This window comes from Equus przewalskii, unplaced genomic scaffold, assembly GCF_037783145.1.
Source record: "Equus przewalskii isolate Varuska unplaced genomic scaffold, EquPr2 contig_R1852, whole genome shotgun sequence".
Classification (NCBI taxonomy): Eukaryota; Metazoa; Chordata; class Mammalia; order Perissodactyla; family Equidae; genus Equus; species Equus przewalskii.
The window spans coordinates 48293-68560 of record NW_027228452.1 but is presented as its reverse complement, the minus strand read 5'-3'; the positions used below and the strand labels follow the sequence as shown (position 1 = coordinate 68560).

Sequence of the window (20268 nt, the reverse complement as noted above, 5' to 3'; positions counted from 1 at the left end):
ACATGTGCATGGGGCAGGACTGTATTGACAATGGGTGTGGCTCTGTGGGTGGTGGGACATGTCAGCTGAAGAAGACTTGCTCTTCTCAAACAGCCACATAGGGGATCTGCCCCACCTTCCAAAGCCTGAAACAATTGAGCGCTCCTGTGCCTGGGGCCAGCTACACTCAGTTGCAATCCTGAGAGAGCTGATAACAGCCTTGCAGGCCAGAGGCCTACAGCAATTGTAAGCCCTGGAGTTGAGCAACCAGTCATGCTGGGGGCCTACTCACTTAACAGAAAAACTGCAACAGGAAAGTGCTATTAGACCTTGCAGCCTACTGTTCTGGGTCTCCCCACACCTGATAAAGTGACTGAAGGGTCCACAGCAGCCACACACAGCTGAGAATTACAATCAGCCAGCCAGGGGGAGAGCCTAGCTTCTCTGGGAACCTACAGAAAAAACAACCCTGTTTCAACAGAAGGACACATGTAGCCCACACAGGGGTCACTCCTGGAACATTTGGAACTGGTGACAGCTGACTTCTCAGCAGAAACCTCACAGGCTAGAAGAGAGTGGCGTGATATATTTAAAGTGCTGAAAGGAAAAAACCTACTACCAAGGATGCTCTACCCAGCAAGGTTATCATTCAGAAAGGAAGGACAGATAAAGAGTTTCCCAGACAAGCAAAAATTAAAGGAGTTCATCACCAAGAAACTAGTTCTGCCAGAAATGCTGAAGGGACTTATTTAAGTGGGAAAGAGAAGACCACAAATAGCAATAAGAAAATTATTATACGAGATCTCGTCAAGATGGTGGCATAAGCAGACTCTGAACTCATCTCCTCCCGTAAACACAACCAGGTTACAACTATTTTTGGATAAATTACCCTGGAGAGAAAACCGAAAACTGGATAAAAAGAACCCCCACAACAAGGGACAGTCTTGACTAAGGTGGAAGAGGCAGAAATTCCTGCTGGAGAGGAAATAGGCCACCTTTGGGAGCAGCGGAGCTTCCCAGCTGGCCAAGCGGGAGCCACCCTAAGGTACGCAGCCCTCCCTGGAGGAGTGAGGTCTGGAGCAGGGGCTGATACTGCTATAAGCATCCTTCAGACGCAGCCCAACTGAGACGGGGGTCATACTGTCTGGCTTTGCTGGCTATTAACTGCAGCGAGGATACCCCCAGAAAAACTATTGGCAAAAACCGAAAGGTCTCGGGTCTTGAAGGGCCCATGTGCAAACCCACTCATTGCAGCAACCTAAAATCACCAGAGAGAAGGCTGACAGTCTTTTGGTGAAACGAGACTCACCTGGTGGGTTCTGGGGGCATCTTGGTAAGAGGAGGGACCTCTCCGGAGTCTGAGACATTGGTGGGGGCCACTGTTCTGAACTGGTCCAGGTGTGCTGACACATACCCCTGTGAGTGCCATTGAGGTTCATCTCTTAGCCTGTTAGCCCAGGGGTCTGCCACGCCCACTAGAGCACAGATTTAATCCAGTTCAGCCAGGGCAGGCAACCTGCCCTAGGGACTGGCCCCACCTAGCAGCAAGCCCTCAGGCTACTTTTCAGCCTGCATTGACTGGTTGCCTTGATCCTCTACAGGCAGGCAAGGGTGTCTGCCTCTGTGGGGCGGGGTCTGTGTGAGGGCCAGGTGAACTGTGGGAGGCATTGGTGGAGGGGTGGGCGCCTCTGCAGTGCGGGCGTGAGGGTGCGCTCCAGGGGGTTGAGAAGTGTGCATGGACCGGGACTGTGTTAACAGTGTGTGGGGTCCAGTGGGGGGTGAGGCTTATCAGCAGCAGAAGACCCATGCTTCACCAATAGCCATATAAAGGATCAGCACCACCTTCCAAAGCCTGAAACAATTGAGTGCTTGGTGCCTAGGGCCAGTCCCACTCAACTGCACTCCTCAGAGAACTGACAACAGCCTTGTAGGCCTGAGGCCTATAGCAACTGTAAGCCCATGAACCCAGCAACCAGCTACACTGGGTACCAACCCAATTAAGAGGAAAACTGCAATAGGACTGTGCTGATAGACTTTGTAGCCAAGGGTGCTGAGGCTCCCCAAACCGGATTTACAAACAGCTGACCAGGGAAGGAAAGATCAGATTCCCTGGGTAACTGCAGTGGGAGCAACCCTGACACAGCAGAAGGACACAAGTAGCCCACAAAGTGGTCACTCCTGGTTCTTCTGGACTGGTGACGAGAGGGAAGCACACTGCTGGGCCTCATAAGGCATCTCATACATAAGGCCACTTCTCCAAGATCAGGAGACATAGCCGACTCACCTAATACACAGAAATAAGCACAGAGAAAGAGGCATAACAAGGGACCAAGGAATACTTTCCAAGCAAGGGAACAGGACAAAACCCCAGAAAAAGCACTAAATGAAACAGAAACAAGCGACCTACTTGACAAAGAGTTCAAACAAAATATCATGAGGATGCTCACAGATATGTGGAGAAGACTGGATGAACACAGTGAGCACATCAGCAAAGAACTGGAAGATATTTAAAAAAATCAATCAGAAATGAAGAATATAATACTGGAAATGAAAAATTCACTAGAGGGACTCAATAGCAGAGTAGTGGATACAGAAGAACAGATCAGCGAGGTAGATGAAAAACTAGAGGAAATCACCCAAGCAGAACAGAAAAAAGAAAAAAGAATTAGACAGAATGCGAAGAATCTAAGGGAACTCTGGGACAATATCAAGCATGCTAACATTCGGATTATAGGTGTCCCAGAAGGAGAAGAGAGAGACAAAGGGGCAGAAAATTTACTTGAAGAAATAATGGAAATATTTCCTCACCTGAGGAAGGAAACAGACATCCAAGTTCAGGAAGCACAGAGAGCTCCAAACAAGATAAGTGCAAAGAGGCCCACACCAAGATATATTATAATTAATATGTCCAAAATTAAGGATAAAGAGGGAATCACAAGAGCAGAAAGAGAAAGGCCACAAGTGACATATAAAGGGAAGCCCATCACGCCATCAGTGGTCTTCTCAGCCGAGACCCTACAGGTGCAAAGAGAATGGCATGACATATTTAAAGTACTAAAAGGGAAAAACCTACAGGCAAGAATACTCTATCCATCAAGGCTGTCATTCAGATTGGAAGGAGAGATAAAGAGCTTCCCAGACAAGCAAAAATTAAAGGAGTTTATCACCAAGAAACCAGTTCTACAAGAAATGCTGAAGGGACTTATTTAAGTGGGAAAGGAATGACCACAAATAGAGATTAAAAAAAATTGTTATCAAAAAAACAAAACAACAACGACAAAAAAACAGGCAATAAAATCATTTGTAGAGGTAAGATATAGTAAAGCTAGCAGATTAACTACCTGTGAAGATGATATGAAGGTTAAAAGACAAAAGTACTAAAGTCACCTATTTCAATGATCAGAGGATAATGGATGGACATACACTAAACAAGAGACTATATAGGATTTTAAAAATATCAAATGTGGGAGGAGGGGAGTGAAAAAGTAGAGCTTTTAGAAAGAGGTCAAGCTAAAGAGTCTATCAACTCGATATAGACTGTTATATACACAGAATATTAGATAGGATCCTCATGGTAATCACAAGTCATAAACATATAACAAGCAAGCAAAAAACTAAGACAAAAGAAATCAAATATATTACTAAAGATAGCCATCAAACCACAAGGGAAGAGAGCAAGAGAAAAAGACAGGAACAGAGAAGAACTACTAAAACACCCAGAAAAAAAAGTAGCAAGGTGGCAATAAATACATATTTATCAATAGCTACTTTAAACATCAATGGACTAAGTGCTCCAATCAAATGCCAAAGGGTGGCCAATTGGATAAAAAAAACCAGACCCATGTATATGCTGCATACAAGAGACACACTTTAGACCTAAAGACACTCACAAACTGAAAGTGAAAGGATGGAAAAAGATATTCCATGCAAATGGCAAAGAAAAGAAAGTGGGGGTAGCAATATTTATATCAGACAAAATAGACTTTAAAACAAAAACTGTAACAAGAAAGACGAGCACTACATAATGATAAAGGGAACAATCCAACAAGAAAATATAACACTTGTAAATATCTAGGCACCCAACATAGGAGCACCTAAATATATAAAGCAATTATTAACAGACATAAGAGGAGAAATAGACAGTAACACAATAATAGTAGGGGACTTGAACACTCCACTTACACCAATGGATAGATCATCCAAACAGAAGATCAATAAAGAAACACTGGCCTTAAAGGACACATTAGACCAGATGGACTTAGTAGATATATACAGAACATTCCATCCCAAAACCACAGAATACACATTCTTTTCAAATGCCCCTGGAACATTCTCCAGGATTGAGCACATATTAGGACACAAAACAAGTCTCAATAAATTTAAGAACATCAAAATTATACCATGCATCTTTTCTGACCGCAAAGGTATGAAAATACAAATCAACTACAGGAAGAAATCCAGAAAAGGCACAAAAATGTGGAGATTAAACAAAATGCTACTGAACAATGGTTGGGTCAATGAAGAAATCAAAAAATTCCTGGAGACAAATGAAAATGAGAATACGATATGCCAAAATCTGTGGGATGCAGCAAAATCAGTTCTAAGAGGGAAGTTTATATCAATTCAGGCTTACCTCAGCAAAGAAGAAAAATCCCAAATAGACAAGCTAAAAGCAAATCTAAAGGTGCTGGAAAAAGTAGAACAACAAAGCCCAAAATCAGCAGAAGGAAGGAAATAATAAAAATCAGAGCAGAAATAAATGAAATAGAGACTAAAATAACAATAGAAAAAATTAATGAAACCAAGAGCTGGTTCTTTGAAAAGATAAACAAAATTGAGAAACCCTTAGCTGGACTCACCAAGAAAAAAAGAGAGAAGGCTCAAATAAATAAAATCAGAAATGAAAGAGGAGAGATTACAATGGACACCTCAGAAATACAAAAGATAAGAGAATACTTTGAAAAGCTATACTCCAACAAATTGGATAATCTAGAAGAAATGGATAAATTCTTAGAAACATACAACCTTCCAAAACTGGACGAAGAAGAAGTAGAAAATTTGAATAGACCTATCACCCGTAAGGAGATCAAAACAGCAATCAAAAACCTCCCAAAAAATAAAAGTCCAGGACCAGATGACTTCCCTGGTGAATTCTACCAAACATTCAAAGAGGACTTAATCCATATCCTTTTTGATGCAGGGTCGGTCAGCGGAGGAGTCAAAAGAAAGATTTCTTGGACTCTCAAGGTCTGGCAGTGGTGCTCTTTTATTTAGAGAATAGTACAGAATAGCATGGGGACGGGACCCATGGGCAGTAAAGAGCTGCTGCATGGGGACAGGACCCATGGGCAGTCAGAGCTCCTGCTGCTGCCCTGAGTGGAGGGTTAGGGCTGCATTTATAAGGCATGGGTACGTGACTTATTTTTACTGGAAAAAGAGAAGATGATGTAAAAAGTCATTAAATGATTTCACTGCAGATGGGGTCTGGTTATTGTGCGGTCATATAACTTTAGATACGAATCTGGTCATATAGATCGGCATGTAGATGAGGATGCCCTGGGCTTCTCTCCCTGGGTCAGCCCTAATTCATACCATAAAAAGCCAGCAGGTCATATAGTTCGGCATGTAGGCCAGGTCACCTTGGGCTTCTCTACCTGGGGCAGCCTTAATCCACATCACTTTTTCAAACTCTTCCAAAAAATTGAAGAGGAGGGGAGGCTTCCTAACTCATTCTACGAAGCCAATGTTATCCTGATACCAAAACCAGACAAGGACAACACAAAAAAAGAAAATTACAGGCCAATATCACTGATGAACATCGATGCAAAAATCCTCAACAAAATACTAGCAAATCGAATACAACAATACATTGAAAAGATCCTACGCCATGATCACCTGGGATTTATACCAGGGATGCAGGGATGGTTCAACATCCACAAATCAATCAACGTGATACACCACATTAACAAAATGGAGAATAAAAATCACATGATCTTCTCAATAGATGCAGCGAAAGCATTTGACAAGATACAGCACCCATTTATGATAAAAAATGAATAAAATGGGTATAGAAGGAAAGTACCTCAACATAATTAACGCCATATATGACAAACTCACTGCCAACATCATTCTCAATGGAGAAAACCTGAAAGCTATCCCTCCAAGAACAAGGACCAGACAAGGGTTCCCACTTTCACCACTCTTATTTATCATAGTATTGGAAGTCCTAGCCAGAGCAATCAGGCAAGAAAAAGAAATAAAAGGGATCCAAATTGGAAACAAAGAGGTCAAACTGCCACTATTTGCAGATGACATGACTTTACATATTGAAAACCCTGAAGAATCCACCAAAAAACTTTTAGAAAGAATAAATGAATATGGCAAAGTTGCAGGATACAAAATCAACATACATAAATCTGTTACGTTTCTATACACTAACAACAGAGTAGTAGAAAGAGAAACTAAGAATGCAATCCTTTTTACCATTGCAACAAAAGGAATAAAATACCTAGGAATAAACTTAACTAAAGAGGTGAAAGATCTGTACACCAAAAGCTATAAAACGTTGTTGAAAGAAATTAAAGAAGACACAAAGAAATGGAAAGATATTCTGTGCTCTTGGATTGGAAGAATTAACATAGTTAGAATGTCCATACTTCCTAAAGCAATCTATAGATTCAATGCAATCCCCATCAAAGTTCCAACAACATTTTTTACAGAAATAGAACAAAGAATCTTAAAATTTATATGGAACAATAAAAACCTCTGAATAGCCAAAGGAATCCTGAGGAAAAAGAACAAAGCTGGAGGTATCACACTCCCTGATTTCAAAACATACTACAAACCTATAGTAACCGAAACAGCATGATACTGGCACAAAAACAGACACACAGATCAATGCAACAGACTTGAGAGCCCAGAAATAAACCCACACATCTACGGACAGCTAATTTTCGGCAAGGGAGCCAACAGTGTACAATGTAGAAAGGAGAGTCTTTTCAATAAATGGTGTTGGGAAAACTGGACAGCCACATGCAAAAGGATGAAAATAGACCATTATCTTACATCATGCACAAAAATCAACTCAACATGGATTAAAGTTTGAATGTAAGACCTGAAACTTCTGGAAGAAAACATGGGCAGTATGCTCTTTGACATCAGTCTTAGCAGCATTTTTTCAAATACTATGTCTGACCAGGCAACGGAAACAATATTAAAAATAAACAAATGGGACTATGTCAAACTAAAAAGCTTTGGCACATCAAAGGAAACTATCAACAAAACGAAATGACAACCTAACAACTGGGAGAAGATATTTGCAAACCATATATCAGCTGAGGGGTTAATATCCAAAATATAGAAAGAACTCATACGTTTCAACAACAAAAACCCAGCAACCCAGTCAAAAAATTGGCAAAAGATCTGAACAGAGATTTCTCCAAAGAAGAGATACAGATGGCCAACTGGCACATGAAACCATGTTCAACATCACTAACTATCAGGGAAATTCAAATCCAAACTACAGTGAGATATTACCTCACTCCCATCAGAAAGGCTCTCATTAACAAGACAGGAAACAAGTGTTGGAGAGGACATGGAGAGAAGGGAACCCTCGTACACTGCTGGTGGGAGCGCAAACTGGTGTAGCCACTATGGAAAACAGTATGGGGTTTCCTCAGAAAATTAAGAATAGAACTACCATATGATCCAGCTATTCCACTGCTGGATATTTATCCAAAGAAGTTGAAAACATAAATGCATAAAAATACATGCACCCCTATTTTCATCTCACTATTATTCACAATAGCCAAGACTTGCAAGCAACCTAGGTGCCCATTAAGGGATGAATGGATAAAGAAGATGTGGTATGTATACACAATGGAATACTACCCAGCCATAAGAAATGGAATACAACCTGGCCATTTGTGACAACATGGATCATAAGTAGAAGATAAAAACAATGACGAACAAACAAACAGCAACAGAGATTGGATTGGTGGTTACCAGAGGGGAAATGGAGAGGGAGGAGAGCAAATGGCATGATTAGGCACGTGTGCAGTGATGGATTGTAGTTAGTCTTTGGGTGGTGAACATGATGCAATCTACACAGAATTCTAGATAAATTACCATGTATATCTGAAAAAAAAAAAAAAAAAACAAAGAAAGCCAAAAACAAAAGAAAAGATTTGAATAGACACTTCACCAAAGAAGATACGTCAGTGACAAATAGGCATGTGAAAAGATGCCGAACATTGTTAGTTGTTATGGAAATGCAAATTAGAACCACAATGAGATGCCACTACCCCACTTACTGGAATGACTAAAATTCAAAAGACCGACTATAGCAAGTATTGACAAGGATGGAGCGACTGGAACAGTCATACACTGCTGTTGGGAATTTAAACCAGTACGATGACCACTTTGTAAACTACTTAGACTGTTTCTTTAAAAGTTTAACATACATCTACCATGTGAGCCAGTCATCCCACCCCTAAGTATTTACTCGAGTAACGAAAGCATATGGCCATTCAAAGACTTGTAACAAATGTTCATAGTAACTTTATTTGTAATAGCCCCAAACCGGAAACAAACTAAATGTCCTTCAACAGGTGAACAAATAAACAAGTTGTGACACATCAATACAAGGGATTACTACTCAGCAATAAAAATGAATTATTAAGACATGTACAGCATGGATGAGTCTCAAAATAATTATGCTGAGTGAAGGAAGCCAGACCGACAAGAATACATGCTACATGTTTCCATTTATACAAAATTCTATAAAATGCAAGCTAATCTACAGTGACAGAAAGCAGATGAATAGTTTTCTGGGAATTTGGGGTGTTGGGAGGGGTAGGAAGAGAGGATTACAAAAGGGAATGAGGAACCTTTGGGGGGGTGATAGATATGTTGACCGTTTTAAATGTGGTGAAGGTTTTGCAGATGTGTGCATATGTCAAAACTTGAATGAAATTGCACACCAATATGTGCAGTTAATAGTATGTCAATTATATCTCGATGAAACTATTTTTAAAAAACAGTTGGTTTTTAAAAAATATGCATATTTAAAAAATAGGATTCAACAGGCTGGGCTACTTGGAACACAAACTTACAAATTTGTATCCACCTTCACTCTCTCTTACCTTTCCCACCTCAGGTTAACGTCCATGAATCCACTGCCAAGCTTCACAGATGGATGCTCCCAACCCAGCAGTTCTGCCTCTGGGGGAGGTCCTTCCAAATTTAAGAAATTTTCCTCAGTCCCCAAGAATCTAGAATTATTATAGAAGTTTCTGGGAGTAGAAGACCAGAAAAAGAATTAATTACCACTCAGATTGGATGCAAGCATAATCTGCAGAGTCTTTTATTTTGTAATGACGGAATCAGAAATCCAAGTGAAAAGTGGTTTAAAGGTTGCGTGTAAAAAGACCAGAGAGGCGTGAATTGGATGACGCCTTTTATGAACACAATCTTAAAATATGACTCACACTTCCTCTTAGTAATGTCCTCTCATTTGATCTATTTTAATATTCCCAATTTATTTTAAAGCTGACATCATATCTACTCCACTCTGAGTATTACAATGGCTTTTGGCCAAAAGCAATACAATCCCCATGTGATTGGAATATCAGAAAAACCTTCTAATAAGGAAAATAATCAAATAGCAGACTTGTCAGATGCTCAGTAACAGTGGACTCAATGACAGAGTTCTTTCCTATCCTGAGTTTTTAGTTTTATATTTTTTTAAATTTTTTTTTAAGGAAGATCAGCCCTGAGCTAACACCCACTGCCAATCTTTCTCTTTTTGCTGCGGAAGACTGGCCCTGAGCTAACATCTGTGCCCATCTTCCCCTACTTTATATGTGGGACGCCTACCACAGCATGGCTTGCCAAGCGGTGCGATGTCCGCACCCAGGGTCCAAACTGGTGAACCCGGGCTGCCGAAGCAGAACATACGCACTTAACCGCTGCGCCACCGGGCCGGCCCCCTGTCCTGAGTTTTTAAAATTCTGTGACATCTTGCGTGACACAGGTTCTTAACCTGGAGTCTGATCATTCTGTGAAAATGCAGGCAAAATTATGTGCTCCTTTCCTTTGTAAGAGCTGTCCAGGTCATAACTTCTCTTCCAATTCTAAGTCATTCACGGACTTTGCTTTCACATGCTATAGGAAAATGAGGAGGGAGGAATGGAGAGAGAGAGAGATGGAGACAGAGATAAAGAGGAAGCCAGAGACAGCGAGATATGAGCTTCTAATGTGAAGACAAACCATGGCACTGGACTTGAAATTAGCAGCCCTGGCTCTAGTTCTGACACTGCCATGTATTGTGTGTATGACATCTGTCCTGTTTCCTTCCCCTTTGGGGCCTGTTTCACTGTCACTTCAATGAAGAGGTTGAATTAGATGGATGCTTAGGGCCCTTCCAATTCCAACTTCCTAGGGTTCTATGCACTGAGGCAACTCTTGACTTCACTTGATTTTACCTCCATTTCTTCAGGTCTGGCAATTCTCTCTTTTCAGCCCAAGCTCTGCATCAGAGTAATGTTATATTGACTTCTAGCTTCATCGGTGCCACTGCCCAGCATGGCAAAGACAAGGTTTTAACAATGACGAGGGCCACTGCCTTTCCTTCTGAGTCTGCAGGTTCTGAGGCCTCTTGTCTCTTTCACATTCTCTGACAGAGGCTGAAACTTGGATCCCATGATGGCATGCTGCACAGCCATATCCTAACTCCCTATGCTTGATCAATTCACCATTTATCAAGACGTGGTCACTTGTCCTGAAATGTCAGGGCACTAAGAATGCCCTTAGAAATCACCTTGTCCATCGTCCTCTCCACCACCACACCATTGTTTTCCAGATACATGTGAGGATCAGAAGGGGGAAAGGACTTGCACAAAGTCGCTCATGGAGGCTGCAGATCAGGATTAGAACCTAGGGACTCTGATTTCATGTTCAATGCTATTTCCACAGCACCTCTTTGTTAACCATATTGCCAGGAATAAAGCCTTATTTTTCTGGCTATACATTATTCTTTCATTTAAAAAAAAGCAACACACATTTACAATGTGCCAAACACTGTGCTCGGGACTGGGAAAAATGCTGACAGGAAGAAGCCATCTCTGCCCTGAGATTCACCTAGGCTGTTAACTAAGTGTTCCTTCTTATAGTACTAGCTTGGGCTTAATGCAGCAGAGCAGGTTACTATCATCCCCTCCTCCAGGCACCCACCCACCTGCACTTACGTAGCCAAGGTCCAAAATGCTTGGAAACAGAGGTAACATACAGCATTAAACACCATTTTATTGACTCACTTCGATGCACAAGCATTCACTGAGCACCTGCTGATTCAGTCCTAACCTTATCCCTAAGAATCTATTGCATCCTAACAATGGAACTAATCATCAAAAGAGAAAGCTCAGGTTCCCACTGAGTGGTTCTGTGGATGTTCACTATGAAAGGTAATCCTCTGTAAACCATGAACGTGTCTCGCAATGGTCCTTTGCATATTGCATCTTATTTTCACAACTGTGTATTGGGGAGAGGATTCCAAGGAGAGAGTGACACACTAAGGAATGGGTACAAACAGGAAGGACCAAGTTTAGGAGATTAAGGAAATAGGAAGCACCTGGAAAAGTCCAGTTTTTGGTGTGCAGCCGGTCAAGGCCAGGTATAAACTAATAACAGAAGGGGCAAGCAAGTTTCTGAGAGCAAAGGGGTTTGCAAGGTCTGTAATAGAGATAACGGGGGAAAGAAGCAGTCAATTGTGATGAGCCTTGGTCAGCAGACAGTCTTATCTAGCAAGAGAGGAAAGGGAGGGAGGAGCAGGTAAGTCAGCAAGGGTTAGATAGACGAGTTAAATCTACGAATGTAACCTGCACACATTCAAATACTCCCCCTGGCAAAGGGTGTGAAGTAGGGGAGGGGAGTTGGTGCTGCTGTCAGTGAATTTATGGCCAAGGGTGAGTGTGAGGTGGAGACACGAGCCAGACTTCATCATCCAGTTACTTCATTTAGTCTCATGCCTGAGAATCCATATCTTGTGAGAACTCTATCAGAGTGTGATTCCAGTTGTTAATGGTGAGCATTTAAAGAAAACTATTGAGGGGAAATTCATGTATTCTGAAGATAACCACTCTAAAGTGTATAATTCAGTGGCATTTTGTACATTCACAATGCTGTGAAATCATCCCCTCTGTCTAGTTCCAAAACATTTTCATCACTCCCAAAGGTGATCTCACAGCCGTTAAGCAGTGACCCCCTTCTCCCAGTCCTTAGCAGCCACTAATCTACTTTCTGTCTCTATGGAATTGCCTATTCTGGATATTTCACATCAGTGGACACATACAATACGCAGCCTTTTGTGTCTACCTTCTTTTGCTTATCATCATGTTTTCTAGGTCCATCCACATTGGTGCATGTATCAGTACTCAATCCTTTTTTTGGCTGACAATATTCCACTGTCTGGATATACTAAATTTTGTGTATTCATTCATCCATTGTTGAATGTTTAGGTTGTTTCTACCTGTTGTGAATAGTGCTGCCAAGAAGATTCAGTTATAATTATTTGATTGAATACCTGTTTTTAGTTCTTTTGAGTATGTAACTAGCAGTGTAATTACTGAGTCATATGGAATCTAGATGTTTAACTTTTAGTGAAACTTTTTTTCCACGGTGGCTGTACTTATGTACATTCCCACCAGCAATGTCTGAGACTTTCAGTATCTCCGTATCCCTGGCAATACACGTTCTAAGCTGTCTTTTTTATTATAGCCAATCGATAGTGTGTGAAGTGGTATCTCATTGTGCTTTTGATTGCATTTCCCCAGTGACTAATGATGTTGAGCATCTTTTCATGTGTTTATGTCTGAGGGACAGTCACTGTAAATATCATTTATTCCTGTGGATGAGCCATACTTTCTTATTTCTTTGCATGCCTCCTATTTCTTTTTTAATGAAAACTGGACATTTCGAATATAATAATGTAGTAACTCGGGAAATTAGATGTTTCTCCTTCTTAGGATTTCTCATTGTTGCTTGCTGTATGTTGTAGTGCTTGCTTGTTTCACGACCTTTCGAAACTAATTTTTTAAAGACTTTGTCATGTGTAGTCTCTAAAGTCTCTGTTACTTTAGCTTGTGGTCAGCTAGCGATTTAGCCAAAATTACCTTAAATTCCTGGAGTCCATAAAAAATAATCAGAAAAAAATACCCTTCTGGTCTTTGCAGATTGGTTCTGTGTTGGAGCACTTTCTCAGTGCTTAGCCAATGCATTTATAACTGTACCTTGGCCTTCACTTTCTGCTTGCACTGAGCCTAAAATCAGCCAGAAGTGAAAGCTGAGGGCCTTCTCAAGACTTGTCTGAACACCCCTCGTGCCCTGGGCATGCATGTGGCTGTTTAGATTCCCCATTACATGTGAGAGCTTTTCAAAGCCCTTGTTCCCCCAAGTAACTCTCCCCAGCTTTTCTTCCCAGGCTTCTGATGTGTTTATTATTTACTCAAGCTGTAATCCTTTGCTCCAGCTACCCATAACTTGTTCATTTGCCCTTTTTCCAGGAGCACCCCCTACTGAGCCATTTTTCTGCCCTGAGAGAATTTTGAGTTATGCAAAACAAAGGCTAGTACCTTGCATCTGTCCTTCAGGGAACCCCCAGACAGATCAAAACACAATTCCTGGGAAACAAGTTCGAGTCTACTCCTTGTAGAACCAGGTACCCATGTGGCGAATACAGGCTGCTGCCTTTACCACTGCCATCACACCAGGGAGGGGAGTGGGGCAAGGCTAAATTAAGATGCCACAAAGCTCTCCAACTGTATTTTTCCCCATTTTCTGCATTCAGCATTCACTCGGTTACTGTAATCCTTTGAATGTATTCCAGAGTTCTGACATAGTTGATTCTGACAGTTTTTGCTCATTTCCTTGGTGTTTCTGTGGAAGACAGGCCCTTGGAGCTCCCTAGTCTCCAGTTGTTGCTGAGCAAACATTATGACTATGGCCCCTGAACACAAGCCACAGACTTCATCTGGTGCTTGACCTGACACAGTGATCTGTTGAAGCACTGGGGGGGAAGGTGATGGCAATGGACTTCAGTGATGCCTGAATACCCAACTCAATCACAGCAATCAAAGTGAGTCTTTTAAAATTGAAGTCCCATTAGGAGGAGCAGCTCTCTGTAGCACACAAGTGGATGGACTTTAGGGCCAGACATCCTGGCTTTGCAGTCTGGCTCTTACCTGCACTAGCTGAATAGCCTTGGACAACTTTCCTAACCTCACTTGCCTTGTAACCAGGTCCAAAACTGAGCCAAAAATAAAATGGGGTCTCAGCTAGATTTTTGACAGTGGTCCCCTGGAGACTGCTTTCATAACCTACTTCCCATATGATATTTACTACGGATCTAATCTTGGGCCATGAGTTGTTTTTAAGAAGATCTGTTCTTCATCCTTGAGCAAGTTCCAACGTGTTTGAGCCAGTGAGACCACAAGATGGCCACCAAGACTCAAATTGAGACTGCACAAGTGACAGGAGGATGACCTGGGGCACTGAGCATTCCCCCACACATCATCTCAAGGACACAATCTTTTGAACGTGGGATGTATGACAAAACGTGAAAATCTTCTGTGCTTGCACAAAATGCCTAGGACTGCCCCCAACCTTCCCTCTCCTGCTCCTTTGTTCTAGAAAACCCCTAACCAACAGCCAGTTAGGGAGACAGATTTGAGCTTGGACTCCTGTCTCCTTGCTGGTCAACCTCACAATAAAGCTTTTTCCCTTCTACAAAAACCGATGTCTCGTGTTTGGCTTACGGGGTTCATCAGGCAGCGAGCCCTTGCTTGTTTACAGCCAAGGATTGAGAGCAACCACCAGAAACTAGGAGAGAGGCCCTGGAATAGACTGTCCCGCAGGGTCTCCAGAAAGAATCACCCCTGCTGTCACCGTGATTTCAGACTTCTGGCCTCCAGAACTGTGAGAGAATAAATTTCTGTTGTTTTAAGCCACCTGGTTTGTGGTAATTTGTTATGGCAGCCCCAGGAAACGAACACATCCCTCGAGGACGTCTTTGTGTGTCAGGCCCCCGAGAATTCTAGTCTCTTCCTCAGTCCACATCTTACCATCCTGTTTAGTTTACCTGCAACAGTATCAAGTCAGTGAATTAAGGCTGGTCCCACTGTAGTGAAGTTCAACGTTTTCTCCCATTGACCTAAACCAGTGGTGCTCAAACTTTAGCGTGTTTCAGAAGAACTGGAGTCCCTGCAAAACCCTGATGGCTAGCGGCCGACCTTCAGCATTTCCAATTCAGTAGGTCGGGAGTGGGGTCCGAGAACTTGCCTTGCTAACAAGTTCCCAGGTGTTAGTGATGCTGCTGGTCTACAGCAGCCCAACAGCACCATCTGGTCTCCTGGCAAGCTAGGTCATCCATCGTCTGCATTCAATAAAACGCACCAGAGGCCAGCCCACCATCTATATCGTTACAGGAAGTGATTATAACTTTATATTTTCATTTATTGAGGCTGCAATAAAAGAATTAAAACAGGCTTACGCAATAACTTAAAGAGATTCCTTTCAATCACACTAAGGTGGGCCAAAACAAACAGAAAAGACACAAAGATAGATTTGACTCCGTGTTATTTATGTAAAAAAGAAACCCGCAGCTTATTCATTTCAAACAAACTTTTATTTTTAACGTGAACGAACGTTGCCATCCATCTATATCCATGAGATGTCAGTTAACATCATTGTTGGGTGATGAAGTATGAAACAAAACTCATGCTTTGGGCTGCTGCAAACTAGAATATCCATGAGGAACAAATTCATTTTTTTCTTTCACCATCCGTTTCTTTCTACGCCTTCGGACTGTAGGATGGAATAAGAGGCAATTAACAATTTGTACACCATTAACACGCAACAGTGACTTTTTAAATATGAGTCAACCCTATGTACATCTGTTGTCTCAACAAGCAGAAAACAAAATGTTTTCTTCTTGTAACCCAGACCCTTGGATATCATGGCCCACATGCCTCAATCATTTGACCACATCAACCTCGTCTCCCTCTTGCCCACCACTATAAATGTGTGATTTTTTTCTTGAGAGGCCACTCTGTGATTTAAATAAGTCTTTCCACTTCAAAAGTCTGGGCTTTTTACACAAATCATAAATCCCTTATACTCCCAGACCTTCCGTTTCCATATCTATAAAATGTGGCAAGGCTGTTATTAGATATCCACAGCTGTGAACATTCAGGAAGAGAGAGGGAGCAGAGGGAGAGGAGAGAGAGAAGGATGGACAGAGGAAATATAAGACTTAATTATCAATTCATTGATAAACAATAGTTTACTATGACTAATTTTCTTTTCTTGTGAATGTCACATGAAACACAAAAATCTAAATTGAACTACTATTTGTGAATTAATCATGAAATGCGGTCTTACTACTTGGAAAGGTGTCACCTTCTCAAAGGCATCGTTATTACAAGGGACTACATTTCTGTGGCCAGGGGATGAAGGCACAGCCAGTGCGTGGCCTGGCCACCTTAGCTGCTGCTTCTGGAGACCATCCTCTCAAAAAACACTGGTCTCTAAATGTCCCAGGTCTGATAAATTTACGGCTCTAGTAGTCTTATAGCTACAGGACAAAGGACTGGTGGCTAAGAATGAAGTACATTTCAGGACATACTGCCTCTAGATTTCCTAGTATACAAGGATATGATTAACATAAAACTGTTCCTTCAAAACTGAATTTCAAAACGTTTTTCCTATTTACTTTGCAGAAAAACTTCCAAACATAAAGTTGTCAGTAACAGGCATACGTCAGGAACGATTAGTTACTGTTCCAGGCTACACGTTAATACCTGGATTCTCCGGGGCTGCCCTCTGCGCAGTCCATGTCCATTTCGAGTCCTTCTTCTGGTTCTTCACGTTCATCCTCTTCCTCACCTCCCGCTTCCTGGGCCTCCTCCTCAGAGTTGCCATACTTATATTCAGCCACTTCTTTAGCGAAGAATGATACGGACTCTGGGATCACAAGCGGGTGGAAAAAATATTCCAATTTAAAATCAGTATGGACATCCAGAACTCCCGCCTCAGGAGAATCTGGAGAATAGAAATACGTTAAAAACAAGTCTAGCTTCCATCTGCCACCATACAAATGTCCCCCTCCACATCTTTGGCATGAAGTAGTCTATGCAGAAGTCGAAATAGCATGATGCACACACAATGGTATCAACCAGTTACCTCCACAAAATATAAATTTAAACAGTAAAATAAAATAACAAGAACAGCTGGGCATCTTCCTCCTGGTTGAAACAACACTTCCGTGGCCCTCCCATTTCTGCTGCTTGAGAGTTTTTACGGTGACGTTTTTCCCCTCTTCCAGTACATCTCACACCCCCTGCTGCTGATTCTGGCCCTTGGGAGAAGGAGGGAGCAGGCTCATCTGGTTCTGACAGCATCTGGTGTGTTTTTGTCAGAACTTCACTGGGAAAGATTTGTTTGATTTAAAGACAAATTCTGTGGTGAAGCTCATTAGCTCCTCAACCCCTGCAAAGGGCGCCAGGGCCATTTCATCCTTTTCTTGGATCATCTTACCAAGAATCTTCACCTTTTTAAAAGCCATCAAGCAAAAGCGAGGTATACCATTTGTTTGCCCTTTTCCTTCAGGCTCACTGTCCACTTCCTCCCAGCTCCCTCCTGAGCACCTGCTTCCCAGTGACATTCACCTTCTGTGGGCTCATGAATTGCACTGATGATCTCAGATCTCTTATTGAACAGGGCTTCGTAAAAATCGTACTTTTTCTCAAGACTGTACAGGTCTCTACAGAATTGGGAATGCTTCAGCCAGAAGCGTTTCGAAAAAAATGGACCTGTAGCTTAATCACCTGAGGCAAGCGCTAAGAGTGGCCTGCAAGTGAGCCAGCTGCGCCCACGGAGGCTCCGAGAGCCTGAAGATGTGGCCTCCATCCACCACCTCAGTTTCCTAGGGTGCACAGCCCCAGCCTCCCCCAGGACACGGCAGTGTCAGCCAGCACTTCACCCTCCCAGGCCTTGACCTCCACCGGTTCCTCTGCCTTCTGGGATGCAGCCCTGTCTGCGGGTTCCTCCAGCTCCCAGGCGGATGCACCCTCTGCCAGGTACTTGCCGTCCCAGACCTGGGCTCCCGGGATGTGCCACCCTCTCCCTGGTCCTCGGGCTCCTGAGATTGCGGCCTGACCACCACGGAGTCAGCGTGGGGCGGGACCAGGATGTGGTCCTTCTCATGGATGCGGTGTAGAAGGGAATGGACCAGAGCCCAGAACAGGGACCACGAGCGCGCCATGGGGAGCTCACAGAAGCCCAAGACAACTTCTGCGGCCTCCTTACCATCCTCCTCTTCCTCTTTGTCCACATGATTCTCACGCTCTTGCTCGTCGCTTTCTTCCTGCTCCTCTTCTTCGTCCTCCTCACCCCCTTCCTCTGCCTCTCCCTCCTCCTGCTCGTCCTCCTCCTCCCCAACTGCCTCCTCCTCTCCTGGCACCCACTCCTCTTCTACCTGCTGTACATCCCAGTTCTCGATGATGACTTCGGGGATGTCCAGCCAAACCTCTTCTTCCACATGAGCTTGCACTATTGCCTGGAAGTCCCCAGGGTATGCGGCCCTTGCGACTTCTGCCCCCAACTCCGCAGACTCGGTGGATCTGGGGTCCTGGCCCACCCCACCACGGGCTCTGTTCTGGCCACCAAGGTCTGGGCTTCCCTTCTCTATGTCAGACATGGTGGGAGAGACGCAGCACTCTGCCTCAACTTGGGAAAACTGATCTGGCGGTTTCGTAACGGTAACAAAGATGGCGGCCACCAGGCTAACTATGGCTGCGGAAACCTGTTGGCAGCAAGGCCTGCTGGGAAATGGTGGCGGCAGCAGAGAAGATGGCGGCGGGGGTGGGGAGTGGGAACAGTCTGTGTTGGTGTGTGACGGGAGGCGGGGCTTAGAAGGGTCAACAAAGGTCCTCTTCCCCATTGTGAGCTCTAAGCTCATTTGCTGAAAGGTGAGGATTGACACGCCTGGCGTCCAATGAATTTTCAAGACACTCAGCTTCCGGGATTTGAGTCCTTCCTCTCTTTCCCTTGAGGCGTGAGAGCCGTGGGTTAGTCCTGGAGCCCAAGCATGTCCTGTCTTTATAATTCTACCGTGGCCAGCAGAACTAAAGTATTCCGATATGGAGGCATCCCGCTGCACAGGGTGAATTGTTACCCTGATTTCCACCTGGAGATGGCTCATGCCAATAGGGACAGAGTCATAAAAAGACTACATAGTTCAGATTTCACCAATAGTAAAAACCTACCTTAGCAGAGAGAACAGAAGAATTTGGACGTTTTCCCGTTATTAAACCTGCTTTGAGTAAAAGCATACAAAATTGTAATGGATGCAGTCACAACAGAGAGTTGCAGAGCGGGAAGGTGTTTAATAAACGCTGCTTAATTTACCTCAGGCCTCCAAAGAATGAAAAAATAAAGAGAGATACTTCTTTTAAAGCACCAAGCTAAGCATGATAGACATTAAAAAGCAGGCTTCCTAGAGTGATTCCTGAGTCAACAGTCCAAGACTTTTTGTTGTATTCAGCCCCACTCAGCCAAGATGACAAGTGTAAACAATTCTGAAAATTATAAAGAAAGCCACAGCTATTTTATACTGGTTCCATCTACCACTGTTACCGGGCAAGAAGCACCAAAAGAATTCCTGATGAATCCTCTGAGTTCAGACATACTTCTCCCTATCCCCATAATGTAGCAACAACTCACATCTCCGCATGGCATGAGGGTCAACTTGCCCCTCTACTATATACATTCCTGTCTTTGCCTGCTGATCCTCTGCCTCAAGGAGGCTGCAAAGACCAGGTGGTGGCTGTAGCTTCAAGTTCAGTAGAAGCCAACCTGTATCCCTTACCAGAAGCAGTCTCTCTTGAGACCCAGAACATAATATGGCTGACTCTAACGTTTCAGGGATGGGAAGCATGTATTCTGCAAGTGTGCTAAGGGGAATGATGGTGAGAGGAGCTGTTGTAGCCATTCCGCAAAGAAAGGATGGATCTTTCCCCTCAACTAAAATTTGCTTCGGATATCAAGACTGATGAAACTACACTGACTGATGCTAAGAAGGTATGATGAGGCTTATTACTTACATAGTGAGGCTTTCATAGAAGAGCAGGAAGCCTTCCCAAACTGGTCTGAAAATGGTTTGAGAGAGTGGGGAAAGGAGACTAGCTTCAGGTTTTTGTTTTGTTTAGATGGTGGGGCCAGGATGAAGGTTCTGAT

General features: G+C 43.1%; 1 protein-coding gene across 1 annotated transcript; it reads right to left on the bottom strand.

The window, feature by feature from the left end:
• Positions 1 to 15639: 15639 nt before the first annotated feature.
• LOC103542726 (cyclic nucleotide-gated channel beta-1-like) lies at positions 15640 to 18988 on the bottom strand. The gene is made up of 3 exons (XM_070606890.1): positions 18340 to 18988; positions 16833 to 16995; positions 15640 to 15837 (listed from the first exon to the last, which is right to left on the bottom strand). Exons 1-3 carry the CDS (start codon positions 18971 to 18973, stop codon positions 15825 to 15827), a joined length of 810 nt encoding a protein of 269 aa, XP_070462991.1. The 5' UTR covers positions 18974 to 18988; the 3' UTR covers positions 15640 to 15824.
• Positions 18989 to 20268: the final 1280 nt, after the last annotated feature.

What these genes read in the sequence shown, in the direction of transcription:
- LOC103542726 (XM_070606890.1), bottom strand. Translation starts at nt 18,973, where the DNA reads ATGGGGAAGAGGACCTTTGTTGACCCTTCTAAGCCCCGCCTCCCGTCA. An exon ending in CAAAGAGGAAGAGGAGGATG is followed by an intron (nt 16,996 to 18,339) that starts GTAAGGAGGCCG and finishes TTGTGATCCCAG; the next exon opens with AGTCCGTATCATTCTTCGCT.